Here is a 16,175-nt window from a genome sequence, read left to right on the forward strand (position 1 = left end):
CAACCTTGTCATAGGGTTTGAAAGCTTGCCTCGATGACCCAGAGAGCTATGTTGGCTGGAGTCTGGCCCAACTCTCCTCCTATTTCTTATGTTCTCAGATACAGAGAACAAGATTTTCAAGATATCCGTTAGTAGGTTAATTGCTCATTGTTAAGTGTCCCTTTGGTTAGGTTAAGGTTAAATTTGAGGTTGTCGGGGTTCCTGGTGGCGAGGCTCTAGGTCTGGAAGGGCCTATTCCGCACTGTATTTCAAAATCAATAAATGAATTAACTTTAAAATGTTCCAAATACAAAGACACACAGAAATATCCATTCAGACAATTGCTCCTGCCTTCAGGGCGACCAATCCAACAACTTGTAACATCTTTCTTTGATAATGGGAGACCCGCCTTTGATCTCGTCTCTCTCCAATGAAGAAAGGAGAGACACTAAAAGGTCATTGTGCAAGATCAGCATTAACTACAAAGGAAGGTTTACAATAAATCATTTCTTTCATCAAAAGGAAACCACTCCTTGCTGACAGAAGAGAAGATCAAGTATTTATCTCTGTTCCCTCATTAGGGCTGTGGTAGACACAGGAGCAGAAGCAGGCCATTTGGCCCATTGAGTCTGCTCCACCATTCAATCATGGGCTGATCCAATTCTTCTAGTCATCCACACTCCTCTGCCTTCTCCCCATACCCTTTGATGCCCTGGCTAATCAAGAACCTATCTATCTCTGCCTTAAATGCACCCAATGACTTGGCCTCCATAGCTGCTCGTGGCAACAAGTTCCACAGATTTACCACCCTCTAAAATAATTTCTCTGCATCTCAAAGTTAAAGGTTGGGTTAAGGGATGTGAGAGATTCTCCATTAATCTGTTGAGGAATAAATAAAATCAATTTATACATGCCATGTGCCAGTTTTATCCTTTAAAGAGGTGGCCTGCTTCTGGCGCTGCTAATCTTTGTACAGACAGATATACAGTTGCAAGAAAAAGTTTGTGAATCTTTTTGCAATTACCTGATTTTCTGCATTAATTGCTCATAAAATCTAGTCTGATCTTCATCTAAGTCACAATAATAGACAAACACAATCTGGCTACACCTCTAGAACTTGCTCAAGTCTCTGTTCATGTATCCGCTGTAAGAAAAACATTGAACAAGAATGGAGTTCACAGAAGGACACCACAGACGAATCCTCTACTCCCCAAAAAATACATTGCTGAATGTCTCAAGTTTGCAAATGACCATCTGGATGTTCCAGAATTATGGAGAGGTAAGACCAAAACTGAACTTTGTGGCAGAAAAGCACATCGCTATGTTTAACAGAAAAGGCACTTGCACACCAACACCAAAACCTCAACCCAACTGTGAAGCATGGAGGAAGGAGCATCATGGCTTAGGGCTGCTTTGCTGCCTCAGGGCCTGGACAGCTTACAGTCGTTGAGGGAACAATAAATTCAAAATTGTATCAAGACATTTTACAGAGGAATGTCGAGGTAGCAGTCTATCACATGAAGTTTAATAGAAGTTCGATGATGCAATGAGACAATGATCTGAAACATGAGTAAATCAACAACAGGATATTTTTTTTAAAAAATGTGTTTTAGAATGACCAAGTCAGAGCCCAGACCTTAATCCAATTGAGAATCTGTGGCATGACGTAAAGAGGGCTGTTGATGCAAGGTATCCTAGAAATACTGATGAAATGAAATGGTTTTGTATGGAGGAATGATCTGAAATGCCTCCTTGCCATTGTGCAAGTCTGACCAGCAGCTACAGGAAACATTTGGTGGAGGTTATTGCTGCTAACAGATGTTCTACCAGTAATTAAATACAAGGATTCACATACATTTTCCACCCTGGATTGTGAATGATTAAACAATACGTTCAATAAAGACATGAAAAGTACTATTGTTTCTGTGTTATTAGTTTAGGCAGACCATATCCGTCTATTAGTGTGACTTAGATGAAGATCAGATCAGATTTTATGAGTAATTAATGCAGAAAACCAGCTAATTGCAAAAGGTTCACAAACTTTTTCTTGCAACTGTATGCGCCACAGGTGTCATTTGGATGAACGGTCCAAGAGACATCAGACATCTTGCTTCAAGCATTCCGAACCAATATCCTTCACATCAACATTCAGACCTGTTAGATTAGGGTGTAGAATTGTTATTTTTCTCGTACTTTTCTTGTAGTTTAACTTTCCTATGTTTGTTTGTATTTTTATATAATCGTCTATATACATGTAATTGTTCAGTGAATTTTTCAGTAATTATGGGAGTTGCTTCTGTTATTTTCTAGAAGCTTCTCAGTTTTTCTGGAGCAGGTATCATGAATCTGGCTATTTTATTGGTTAATGACTATCACTGGAACTTGGTTTATCTCTAGTCTGACTATCAGATGACCATAACTTGATCTTAGTTTTTCTTTCTTTGCTCTTCATTCCTGTAACACTTAACAAAATGACCATAAGCAACAAGTTGGTAGGTTCTTGATTGGTTAGGGCATGAAAGGAGAAGGCAGGAGAGTGAGGCTGAGAGGGAAATGGATCAGTATGATGAAATGGTGGGGCAAACTTGATGGGCCAAATGGCCCAATCCTGCTCCTATATCATGGTCCAAGTTTTATGTCTCATTCTTGACTTACGAAGAATCCCTAGACTGCAAGAACACCAGGACCCAACTGACCCCATTGGGTATGTGGAATGAATTTATTTTAAGTCTATTTTTCCTCAGGAGTATTAGAACATAGAACAAAGAATAGTACAGCACATTACAGGCCCTTTGGCCCACAATGTTGTGCTGACCCTCAAACCCTGCCTCCCATATCACCCCCTACCTTAAATTCCTCTATATACCTGTCTAGTAGTCTCTTAAACTTCACTAGTGTATCTGCCTCCACCACTGACTCAGGCAGTGCATTCCACACACCAATCACTCCCTGAGTAAAAAATCTTCCTCTAATATCCCCCTTGAACTTCCCACCCCTTACCTCTTGTACTGAGCAGTGGTGCCCTGGGGAAGAGGCGCTGGCTATCCACTCTATCTATTTCTCTTATTATCTTTTACACCTCTATCATGTCTCCTCTCATCCTCCTTCTCTCCAAAGAGTAAAGCCCTAGCTCCCTTAATCTCTGATCATAATGCATACTTTCTAAACCAGGCAGCATCCTGGTAAATCTCCTCTGTACCCTTTCCAATGCTTCCACATCCTTCCTATAGTGAGGCGACCAGAACTGGACACAGTACTCCAAGTGTGGCCTAACCAGAGTTTTATAGAGCTGCATCATTACATCACGACTCTTAAACTCTATCCCTCGACTTCTGAAAGCTAACAGCCCATAAGCTTTCTTAACTACCCTATCTACCTGTGAGGCAACTTTCAGGGATCTGTGGACATGTACCCCCAGATCCCTCTGCTCCTCCACACTACCAAGTATCCTGCCATTTACTTTGTATTCTTCCTTGGAGTTTGTCCTTCCAAATGGATGGACCAGCAGTCAGCCAATCTGAGAAACTCACTGCAATCACATTTTACTATAGACAAGGAGGGGCTGGGTGGGCAAGATCACTGACTGACTGCCGAAATATCTAGGTCACAACCATGGTAGAGCAGAGAACACCACTCTTTGATCTCCTTATTCCCTTCCAGAGAAGGCAGTAAACAAATGTTCGGGGAACGGGGGGGGAGAGGGGGCGAGGGGGAGAGGGGGGAGAAGAAACTTGAACAGCACACACAAAATGGAGCAGGAATTCAGCAGGTCAGGCAGCATCCATGGAGGGGAGTAAACAGTCGACATTTCTGGCAAACCCCTTCTTCAAGAGTGGAAAGGAAGGGGGAAAAAAACAGAATATTCTAGTCAAATGAAATGGATAAATTTGTTTATTTTCTCTAATGTTCCCAAATCAAAATACGATGGGGCAGCACGGCAGCGCAGAGTTTAGTGTAATGTTATTACAGTGCCAGCGACCCAGATTCAATTCTCGCCACTCTCTGTAAAGAGTTTGTACATTCTCCCTGTGCTTGTGTGGCTTTCTTCCAGGTGCTCCAGTTTCCTCCCACATTCCAAAGACCTGTGAGCTGGTGGGTTAATTGGTCACATGGTTGTAATTGGATGGGGCGGGCTCGTTTGAGCTGGAAGGACCTGTTACTGTATTGCAACCTGGAGTCTACGGATCCCTTACTTAATAGTATTGGTCCATGGCATAAAGAGAGGTTGGGAACCCCTGCTCTAAATATGTAACAGTAGACCCAGTCCCTTTCCTTAGAAACCAACTGCCTGAATAACATCAACAATAATGAATCTGTGTTGAAACTTGGAACCGGTGATTCGGAGAAGGAAGTCTGAGAATGGGAGCGGGAGTGCGGCAGAAGCCATTTTGAATTTTTCGTTTTTTCATCGGAGTTAAGAGAGGCGGGACTGCACAGGTGTGTGACATCGAGCAGTGAAGTGTGGAAGATTTAAAAGGAACACAGCCTTATTCAGTGGGCAGCGGAGTGAGACGGGAGCAGAGTGAAGGCCTAGGTGCTTTGGCTCAACGGGCTTAGGCGGAAACGGGCGAGGCGAGGAAGGCTTGGTTTTCAATTTTTCCTGTTATTTGAGGAAAGGGGGAAGTATGAGTGTGAGGGCAGCTTGTTGTCCTCGATGTCGGATGTGGGAGGTTTTGGAGTCTCCCAGCCTCCTGGACATCCATATCTGCGCCAGGTGCACCGAGATGCAGCTCCTAAGAGACCGCGTTAGGGAACTGGAGCTGCAGCTCGATGACCTTCGTCTGGTCAGGGAGAGAAAGGAGTTGATAGAGAGGAGTTACAGGCAGGTGGTCACACCGGGGCCATGGGAGGCAGACAAGTGGGTCACAGTTAGGAAGGGGAAGGGGAAGAGTCAGGTACTAGAGAGTACCCCAGTGGCTGTGCCCCTTGACAATAAGTACTGCTGTTTGAGTACTGTTGGGGGGCGGGGGAAGAGAAGAACAGCTTACTTGGGGGAAGCAACAGTGGCTGTGCCACCGTCACAGAGTCCGGCCCTGTAGCTCAGAAGGGCAGGGAAAGGAAGAGGAGGGCAGTAGTAATAGGGCACTCGATAGTCAGGGGGTCAGATAGGCAATTCTGTGGACGCAGTCTGGAGACATGGATGGTAGTTTGCCTCCCTGGTGCCAGGGTCCGGGACGTTTCTAATCACGTCCAAGATATCCTGAAGTGGGAGGGTGAGGAGCCAGAGGCCGTGGTACATATAGGTACCAATGACATAGGTAGGAAAAGGGAAGAAGTCCTGAAAGGAGAATATAGGGAGTTAGGAAGGGAGTTGAGAAAAAAGGACCGCAAAGGTAGTAATCTCAGGATTACTGCCTGTGCCACGCGACAGTGAAAGTAGGAATGGAATGAGGTGGAGGATAAATGTGTGACTGAGGGATTGGAGCATGGGGCAGGGATTCAAGTTTTTGGATCACTGGGAACTCTTTTGGCGCAGGTGTGACCTGTACAAAAAGGACAGGTTGCACTTGAATCCTAGGGGAACTAATATCCTGGCGGGGAGATTTACGAAAGCTCCTGGGGAGACTTTAAACTAGAATGGTTGGGGGGTGGGAATCACATTGAAGAGACTAGCAGAGAGAGGAGGTTAGTTCACAAATAGAGAAAGCTAGTAGACAGTGTGTGACATAGGATAGGCAAGGGACAGAGAATGGGAGCACTCAGGCCGAAGATGTAGGGGAGAAGGAAGAAAAAGATAACAAAGTGGTTTGCTCCATTAGGGATAAACAGAGAGTAAGAGGTGGAGAGTTTCTTAAATGCATCTATTTTAATGCTAGGAGCATTGTAAGAAAGGTGGATGAGCTTAGAGCACGGATTAATACCTGGAAATATGATGTTGTAGCTATTAGTGAAACATGGTTGCAGGAGGGGTGTGATTGGCAACTAAATATTCCTGGATTTCGTTGCTTCAGGTGTGATAGAATCGGAGGGGCAAGAGGGGGAGTTGTTGCATTGCTTGTCAGATAAAATATAACAGCAGCGCTTTGGCAGGATAGATTAGAGGACCGTTCTAGGGAGGCTATTTGGGTGGAATTGAGGAATGGGAAAGGTGTAGAGATGCTTATAGGGGTGTATTATAGACCACCTAATGGGGAGCGAGAATTGGAGGAGCAAATTTGTAAGAAGATAACAGATATCTGTAGTAAGCACAAGGTTGTGATTGTGGGAGATTTTAATTTTCCACACATAGACTGGGAAGCCCATTCTGTAAAATGGCTGGATGGTTTGGAGTTTGTAAAATGTGCGCAAGATACTTTTTTGCAGCAATACATAGTGGTACCAACTAGAGAAGGGGCAGTGTTGGATCTCCTGTTAGGGAATGAGATAGGGCAGGTGACGGAGGTATGTGTTGGGGAGCACTTCGGGTCCAGCGATCACAATGGCATTAGTTTCAATATAATTATGGAGAAGGATAGGACTGGACCCAGGGTTGAGATTTTTGATTGGAGAAAGGCTAACTTTGAGGAGATGCGAAAGGATTTAGAAGGAGTGGATTGGGACAATTTGTTTTATGGGAAGGATGTAATGGAGAAATGGAGGTCATTTAAAGGTGAAATTTTGAGGGTACAGGATCTTTATGTTCCTGTTAGGTTGAAAGGAAAGGTTAAAAGTTTGAGACAGCCATGGTTTTCAAGGGATATTGGAAACTTGGTTTGGAAAAGGAGAGGGACCTACAATAAATATAGGCAACTTGGAGTAAATGAGGTGCTCGAGGAATATAAAGAATGTAAAAAGAATCTTAAGAAAGAAATTAGAAAAGCTGAAAGAAGATATGAGGCTGCTTTGGCAAGTAAGGTGAAAATAAATCCAAAGGGTTTCTACAGTTATATTAATAGCAAAAGGTTAGTGAGGGATAAAATTGGTCCCTTACAGAATCAGACTGGACTGCTATGTGCGGAGCCAAAAGAGATGGGGGAGATTTTGAACAATTTCTTTTCTTCGGTATTCACTAAGGAGAAGGATATTGAATTGTGTAAGGTAAGGGAAACAAGAAGGGTAGTTATGGAAAGTATGATGATTAAAGAAGAGGAAGTACTGGCGCATTTAAGGAATATAAAAGTGGATAAGTCTCCGTGTCCGGACAGGATATTCCCTAGGACCTTGAGGGAAGTTAGTGTGGAAACAGCAGGGGCTCTGACAGAAATATTTCAAATGTCATTAGAAACGGGGATGGTGCCGGAGGATTGGCATATTGCTCATGTTGTCCATTGTTTAAAAAGGGTTCTAAGAGTAAACCTAGCAATTATCGGCCTGTAAGTTTGATGTCAGTGGTGGGTAAATTGATGGAAAGTATTCTTAGAGATGGTATATATAATTATCTGGATAGACAGGGTCTGATTAGGAACAGTCAACATGGATTTGTGCGTGGAAGGACATGTTTGACAAATCTTATTGAATTTTTTGATAAGGTTGCCAGGAAAGTTGACAAGGGTAAAGCAGTGGGTATTGTCTATATGGACTTCAGTAAGGCCTTTGACAAGGTTCTACACGGAAGGTTAGTTAGGAAGGTTCAATCGTTAGGTATTAATATTGAAGTAGTAAAATGGATTCAGCAGTGGCTGGATGGGAGACGCCAGAGAGTAGTGGTGGATAACTGAGTGTCGGATTGGAGGCCGGTGACTAGTGGTGTGCCTCAGGGATCTGTACTGGGTCCAATGTTGTTTGTCATATACATTAATGATCCGGATGATAGGTTGGTAAAATTGGATTAGTAAGTATGCAGATGATACTAAGATAAGCGGCGTTGTGGATAATGAAGTAGGTTTTCAAAGCTTGCAGAGAGATTTAGGCCAGTTAGAAGAGTGGGCTGAAAGATGGCAGATGGAATTTAATGCTGATAAGTGTGAGGTGCCACATTTTGGTAGGACTAATCAAAATAGGACATACATGGTAAGTGGTAGGGCACTGAAGAATGCAGTAGAACAGAGGGATCTAGGAATAATGGTGCATAGTTCCCTGAAGGTGGAATCTCATGTGGATAGGGTGGTGAAGAAAGCTTTTGGTATGCTGGCCTTTATAAATCAGAGCACTGAGTATAGGAGTTGGGATGTAATGTTGAAATTGTATAAGCCATTAGTAAGGCCAAATTTGGAGTATTGTGTATAGTTCTGGTCACCGAATTATAGGAAAGATGTCAATAAAATTGAGAGAGTACAGAGGAGATTTACTAGAATGTTGTCTGGGTTTCATCTCCTAAGTTACAGAGAAAGGTTGAACAAGTTGGGTCTTTATTCTTTGGAGCATAGAAGGTTGAGGGGGCGACTTGATAGAGGTATTTAAAATTATGAGGGGGATAGATAGAGTTGACGTGGATAGGCTTTTTCCATTGAGAGTGGGGGAGATTCAAACAAGAGGACATGAGTTGAGAGTTAAAGGGCAAAAGTTTAGGGGTAACATGAGGGGGAACTTCTTTACTCAGAGAGTGGTAGCTGTGTAGAATGAGCTTCCAGCAGAAGTGATTGAGGCAGGTTCGATGCTGTCATTTAAAGTTAAATTGGATAGATATATGGACAGGAAAGGAATGGAGGGTTCTGGGCTGAGTGCAGGTCGGTGAGACTAGGTGAGAGTAAGAGTTCGGCACGGACTAGAAGGGCCGAGATGGCCTGTTTCTGTGCTGTAATTGTTATATGGTTATACTCAAAAAAAACAAACAGGAAGTAATCTACTCTATGCAATTAGTCAGCAATCTAAAATGTAAATGGAATTTGATTTGCAGTCTTGAGAATGCTCTTGTCTGCACAGTATCATGGAGCAGGAAGAAAGATGGTCATCACCCATATAAACAGCTGTTACCTACAGGGTCAAGGTTTAAAAGCTCCATCGTGAGATTAACCTAAATTCAATTTCTCTCTGACTGGGAGCCAAATGGCCTCTTCTTGTGCTGTGAACACCTCTGATGTGGTCCAGTAATTCGCATTTGTGTGGCACCTATCTGAATAGTGTCAGTTCCCAAACCATTTGCAAATTAGCTCGAGCCAAATGCAGCCTATAGGTTTGCCGACAATCTGAAGCATGGGCGTCAATGTCAAGCGTGCTGGGAGCTCAACTCCCTCCATCATCCAAACATCTGCAAACTGATCACAAGGCAAAGACAAGAGATGCTACAGATGCTGGAAACCCAGAGCAAAACACACAAACTGCTGGAGGAACTCAGCAGGCCAGGCAGCGTCCATGGAGATGAATAAACAGTTAACATTTAGGCCGAGCCCCTTCCTCAGGAAGGGGGCAGAAACCAGAATAAGAAAGTGGGGGAGAGGGGACAACATTAGGTTTATTAACTTCAAAACATTAAACTAATTCAAAGGAAGACACAGGAGGGTGTAATATGAGTCTAACTTTGTTTTTACTTTAATTGAGTTGTGCATGTATCATGTGGTAATATGATGATGTATGCAATTCATGTATAACCTGAAATAAATTATTTAAACAAATAATGTTTAGTCAAATATATATATACACACACACACACGATTACTCAAATATTATTGAAATATTAAATACACAACAGAAGAAGTATAAGCTAGAAGGTGATGTGAGACCAGGTGAGGGGGGAAGGTGGGTGAGAGAGGGACGGGGGATAAGTTGGGAGGTGATAGGTGGAAAAGGTAAAGACCTGAAGAAGAAGAAAGAATCTGACAAGTGTGGACAGTGGACCATGGGAGAAAGGGAAAGAAGAAAGGAACCAGAGGGAAGTGATGGGCTGGTGAGGAAAGTGGTAGGAGAAGAGAAAAGGGAAGAGCCATACCAGAATGGGGAATGAAAAAAGTTAATCTAATGCATTGAAATTAGGGGATGTACACAATGTTGGAATGATTAAGAATTTTTAATTTCAAATTTCTTATCATGGGCATGCGTGCACACGGTAAAAATGTTGTGAAAATTAGCTTTATTGTGGCAATAGCACTGATGTTACAAGTAGAGGAACGGTGTGAGACAGACGGGGGTGAGAGGGCCACCAGAATGGGGGAACAACAAAATGGTGCTGGGTGAATTGTGGAGAAACAGGCTGGAGTGGTTACTAAAATTTAAAGAAATCAATGTTCATGCCAGTGTAAATCAGTGTAGTTTTTGTATTGTTTCATGTAGTACCATGGTCCTGAAAAACACTGTCTCGTTTTTACTGTGTACCGTACCAGCAGTTATGGTCGAAATGACAATAAAAAAGTGACTTGACTTGACTTGAGATTGGAGACTGTCCGGACAGAGGTGTTACTCCTCCAGCCTGTGTTTGACCTCCCTGTGGCAGTAGAGGAAGCCACAGACTGATATTTTGGTGCGGCAATGGGAAGCTGAATCAAAGTGTGTGGCTGCTGGGAGATCCTGACTATTTTGGCTGATAGAGCAAAGGTGTTCAGTTGCAAAGGCCGTCTCACTATGGGCAAACGTGTATCCAACTTCCTGTAACCGAATGATTGGTGCTAAGAAGTCCTGGGCACGACCATCAAAGGTCAGATATGTACAGATTAAGATCAGGACTGGAGATAATTACAAAGGAAGCTGGGGATCCAGAACCAGAGGAGCATTTTCCAGTCAGAAGTTTTCCCGAAAGTGGTGCCATTAAGACTACTCCATTATTCGGTGTAAACGCTTTCAGTCACTCACCTGTGTCCGCGGAGATCCATTTGCAAGTGGCAGTGGCAAGGGCCCTAAAATAAAAAAGACAAAATAAAATGGATGCATAGAAAATCACTTCAATGATTTTCTGAAGCTTGCCCTAAGTGTCCCTGAATCATTATTTTGTTGTTGAAATGCTAATATATAGAAAGGGAAATGAAAATGTTTCTAAACAAGTGCAGAAAGCGCAGTGAACTCTTGACAGAGTAATTACAGTGGTTCTATAGCACACATGAGTAATTATAGTGTTCAATCAGCAACCTGGAGGTCAGAAGATCAAAATTTATCTCCTGTATCTTTAACGGGAGAACTAACAAAACTCCATTCTGGCAAGTTATAGAACATGGAATAAGGCTCTTAGGCTCCTCAAGTCCATGCTCGCAATCAAGCACACATGTACACTCATCATCATTATGTGCCTTGTCCTATGACGTGGTCGATCATGGTCTCTCCATCATCGTGATTATTCTTGGCAAATTTTTCTACAAAAGTGGTTTGCCATTGCCTTCTGCTGGGCAGTGCCTTTATAAGACGGGTGACCCCAGCCATTATCAATACTCTTCAGAGATTGTCTTCCTGGCACTAGCAGTCACATAACCAGGACTCGTGGTATGTACCATCTATGGCTTCACGTGACCCTAATCAGGAGCTACGCAGATGCTACACCTTGCCCAAGGGTGACCTGCAGGCTTGCAGAGGAAAGGAGTGCCTTACACCCTCTTTGGTAGAGACGTATCTCCACCCCACCACCATATCTTATTGTAGATCTGCTTATGATTAAGCTGATTTAACTTGTAAATATTGCCTTTGCCCCGTACAACCTCAACTATATGGACGGCATGCAAAGTAAGCTTTTTCACTGTATCTATGTGTATGTGATAATAATAAACCAATTTACCAATTTGGCTACATACAAGTGATTGTTTGATGACAGAAAGTAATAACAAATTTCACTTAGTGTGTACTGCTTGTTAATATCAACTAAGTTCTTTGAAGAGAACTTGCATGTCGGTTTTCTCCCTGGAAGTTCCACTGATGTGGCCTTTGCAGCATATCAGTGACGTTTATGGTTTGTCTCCTCCGCAAATTCAATTAAATCATAGCGAATTGGACAGCAGACTCAACTCCACTTCACGTAGATCCCCATGATCTTTGTATCCCCCCCCCCCCTCAATTTGGCTATCTGGGCCTTGAACCTGTTCCATGAATCTGTCCCCACAGCTCTCTGAGGAAGAGAGTTCCAACCCTCTGGGAGAGATTCTTGGGTTAGGGGAGCCTAGGTGAACATATGAGAGAGCAGAAGACAGCGAGGCAAACTGGTGAATGAATAAAGTTCTGCGGCCACTGAAGTAGGCCATAATGAATGACATGAGCCAAAGACAAAATGCTGGAAGAACTCAGCAGGTCAGGCAGCATCTGTAGAGGGAAATGGTCACCTGCCTACAGGAAAGATGTAAATATGGTTGAAAGAGTACAGAGAAAATTTGCAAGGATGTTGCTGGGTCTGGAGGACCTGGGTTATAAGGAAAGGTTGAATAGGTTAGGACCTTATTCCTTGAAATGTAGAAGATCTTGAGGAGATTTGAAGGAGATAGATAGGGTAAATGCAAGCAGGGTTTTTCCACTGAGGCTGGGTGGGACTATAACCAGAGGTCGTGGGTTAAGGGTGAAAGGTGAAAAGTTTAATTGGAACATGAGGGGAAACTTCTTCACCCAGAGGGTCATGAGAGTGTGGAACAAGCTGCTGGCACAAATAGTGCATGTGAGCTCAATTTCAATGTTTAAGAGAAGTTTGGTTAGGTACATAGATGGTGGGTCAGAGGGCTATTTTTCTGGTGCATGCTGATGGGAATATGCAGTTTAAATGGTTCAGCACAGACTAGATGGGCCAAGGGGCCTGCTCCTGTGGTGCACTTTTCTGTGACTCTATGACAGTTGCAATTTGGGTCAAGACCCTTTATCCTCACAGAGGGTAGAAGGGAGATGGCCAAAGGAGGGAGTGAAGGAAATGGTGCCTCTCACCTCCTTTGGTCGAGACGCATCTCCATCCCACCACTTACACTCATCCCATTTCATTCTCCCTGTAGTCCAATCGAATCCCAAACCCCACCACCCCCAGGTTCTACCACACCCCTGTACACAAGGGTCGATTTACAGTGGTTGATTAACCTATCTCCACGTCCTCGAGCATGGGCGGAATTCAGAATACCCAGGGGAAACCCACACCATCACAGGGAGAACATGCAAACTCCACGTAGACCACCAGAAGTCAGAATCTGACACAGGTCATTGACACCATGAGGCAGCGGCTCCAACAGCCATGCCGCTCCCGTGGCCACAGCATGGGAACAGATTCAGCCTGCTGTCATAGGGCTGGCAGAGCGCAGAAGGTGCTGGAGGAACTCAGCATCCGTGGAGGGAAATGGACAACAGGTGTTGTGGATTGGCTCCCACCTGGACTGGAAAGAAAGGGGCCAAGTGGAGTTGGGTTGGAGGAATGGAGGGGTGTGAGTGATAGGTGGGACCCAAGTGAGGGGGGCGACGGGCAGATCTGGGTGAGGGCAGGTTCTTATTTTAACCACAGAGTGGTGGTTGCCTGGAATGTGTGGCTAGAGGCAGAGATGGTGGCAGATACAATAGAGGCATTTAGATGGGCACAAAACCGTGCAGGGAATGGTGGGAAATTGACCGTGCGCAGGCAGAGGGATTATGGGTCAAATCCTTAATTAGCTTGACACAGTATTGTGGACCAAAGGCTTGCTCCTGTGCTGTGCTCATCTACTGTATGTTCTGTGTTTAGAACCACAAAAGACTCCTCTCATTGGAACCCCAGCAACCCACGACCAAAGATTGGGGTGGCATGGTTGTGTAATGGCTGGTGTAACACCATTAGGGTGCCAGCGACTCAGGTTCAACTTCCTGCCGCTGTCTGTAAGGAGTTTGTACATTCTCCCCTTGACTGTGTGGTTTCCTCCAGGCGCTCCGATTTCCTCCCACAGTCTGAAGATGTACGGGTTTGGAAGCTAATTGGTCACATGGGTGTAATTGAGCAGCGTGGGCTGGTTGGCCCGTAATGGCCTGTTAATGTGTTGTATCTCCAAATGTTCCACTTTGGAACCCCAACCACCCACTGGCCAAAGATAGGAGCTGGGAGAACTAGAGTTGAGGCAGATGTGGAGGAATAGGCTACAAATATATCAGGAGATTTGGGGGGGGGGGGCAGGGGCATTGCCTGTTCCTCACCCACTACACCAAACCACATCAATACTAGTTCCCACCTCTCAGATGCGATTCAGTTGGAGTTATTCCCAGTTTCTTGAAGTACTGATCTGTCTCCGGGTCCACCACCAGAAGCCTGGCCTCCTCTTCACTGGCTTTGATACAGGCCACAACCTCGCTGTGTTTCTTCCCTTCAATGTTGACCCCATTCACCTACAAGCAACGAGAAGACGGGTGTATTATTTTTCCAGAACACTAAAGGGCTTCATACTCTGGGGAGGGAATGGTGGGATTAGCAGAAGATGATTTTTGACAACTCTTCTTCACATTGGCAGCAGGCTAAAGAAATTTGGCATGCTCCCTTTGACCCTCACCAAGTTCTATTGAAGCACATGAAGCTCGGGGCCAGGGACTGGAGACCCTGAGGCAGCCTATCCTGGTACTAGAGACCTGTCTGAGGGGGATGAGTGGGAGGAGAATGGCTTGCTTTCCTGTTGTTTTGTTTTATTCTTGCTTGTGTCATTCTGCTGGGCCCTGTGGACAGGCAATGCTGGCATCAGAAGGTGTGGTGACATTGGCGGGCTGCTCCCAGCACATCCTTGAGAGTGTTGGTTGTTAATGCAGATGACGCGTTTCACCGTACATGTGATAAGTGAATGGGAAGCAGAACCTGGACAGCATCCTGTTCAGATACATCACAGCTTCGGTATGGCAACTGCTCTGCCCAAGACTGCAAGAAAATGCAGTGTTATAGCACATCACAGAAACCAGTTTCCTTCTCCATGAGCCTTGTGGTACGAACAAGGCTATCTACACTTCTCGCAGCCTCAGTAATTTGCCCAATAGTTAAAGACCTCACCAACCCTGGACATTATCTCTTCTACCCCTCCTATTGGAAAGAAAGTGCAAAAGCTTGAAAGTTTGTACTACAAGGCTCAAGGACAGCTAATTTGTTTTAAGACTATTGAATGGTCCAATAGGCTAGATTAGATTAGATTACGAGGATACTCAGTCCTCGTTTATTGTCATTAGGTAATGCACGCATTAAGAAATGATACAATGTTCCTCCAGTATGATATCACAGAAACACAAGACAGACCAAGACCAAAACTGACAAAAACCACATAATTATAACATATAGTTACAACAGTGCAAAGCAATACCGTAATTTGATAAAGAGCAGACCATGGGCACGGTAAAAAAAGTCTCAAAGTCCCGATAGCCCCATCATCTCACGCAGACAGTAGAAGGAAGAAAAACTCTCCCTGCCATGAACCTCCAGCGCCGCAACTTGCTGATGCAGCACCCTGGAAGCACCCGACCACAGCCGACGCCTGAGTCCCTCCGAAAACTTCAAGCCTCCGACCAGCCCTCCGACACCGAGCACCATCTCTGCCGAGCGCTTCGACCCCGGCCCTGGCCGCCAAGCAACAGGCAGAGGACTTGGGGCCTTCCCCTCCGGAGATTCTGGATTGCACAGTAGCAGCAGCAGCAGCAAAACAGGCATTTCAGAAGTTTCACCAGATATTCCTCTGTGCTTCTCACGTTCGTCTCCATCAAATCAGGATTGTGCATGGCATCCTACTTAACGAATAACAAATATTCATTCCGGAGTGGCCGCTGCGCGCTGCGTTGCCATCTTCTCTTTTGCTATGTTAAGTTGGACCCTTGGCATCTCTTGCATCTGTCTGTCTCTTTCCCTGTGCCGTGTACCATTTAACTCCATACCCCGTGGTAAGCATTCTGATTGACTATATCTCAGTCTGGTACGGAGGCTCCAGTAGGCAGGAGGATCATAAGAGGCTTCAAATGGTTGTAGACGCAGCCAGCTCTATCATAGGCACAAGCCTCCCACCCCCAAGAACATCTTCAAAGATGCTTGAAGGCAGCGGCATCCATGATTAAGGACCCTCCCTCATCTGGGACATGCCCACTTCTCAGGGATGAGGTACAGGAACTTGAAGATGCACACTCAGTGTTTTAATTATAGTGTCTTGCCCTTTACCATCACATTTTTGGACGGTCCATGAACCTGTGAACACTTCCTCTTCTGCACTTTATTTTAAACAAATTACTATAGTAACATGTTGTGCCTGCACTGCACTACTGTCACAAAACAACACATTTCATGGCGAACAGCAGTGAAAATAAACAGATGGCATGAATATCGATTTCTCCTTCCCGTAAACACACATTTCTCCCCCTGCCCCCCACTTCCTGTATTCTCCACTCCAATCTTTTACCTCCTTCTCACCTGCCTCTCACCTGGGTCCCCTCCTCCTTCCCTTTCTCCCACGGTCCACTCTCCTCTCCTATCAGATTCC

General features: G+C 44.6%; 1 protein-coding gene across 1 annotated transcript in view; it reads right to left on the reverse strand.

Annotated features, from left to right (window-relative positions):
• The window catches only part of LOC140203166 (Na(+)/H(+) exchange regulatory cofactor NHE-RF2), a 170,603-nt gene that overhangs the window by 12,392 nt on the left and 142,036 nt on the right, over nt 1-16,175 (reverse strand). Inside the window, exons 4-5 of the mRNA XM_072269071.1 lie at nt 13,911-14,064; nt 10,621-10,664 (exon numbers count right to left, since the gene is read on the reverse strand). Coding sequence (XP_072125172.1) covers nt 10,621-10,664; nt 13,911-14,064 — 198 coding nt within the window. The remainder of the gene's footprint in view (nt 1-10,620; nt 10,665-13,910; nt 14,065-16,175) is intronic.

Source organism: Mobula birostris, chromosome 9 (assembly GCF_030028105.1).
Source record: "Mobula birostris isolate sMobBir1 chromosome 9, sMobBir1.hap1, whole genome shotgun sequence".
NCBI classification, from domain to species: Eukaryota; Metazoa; Chordata; class Chondrichthyes; order Myliobatiformes; family Myliobatidae; genus Mobula; species Mobula birostris.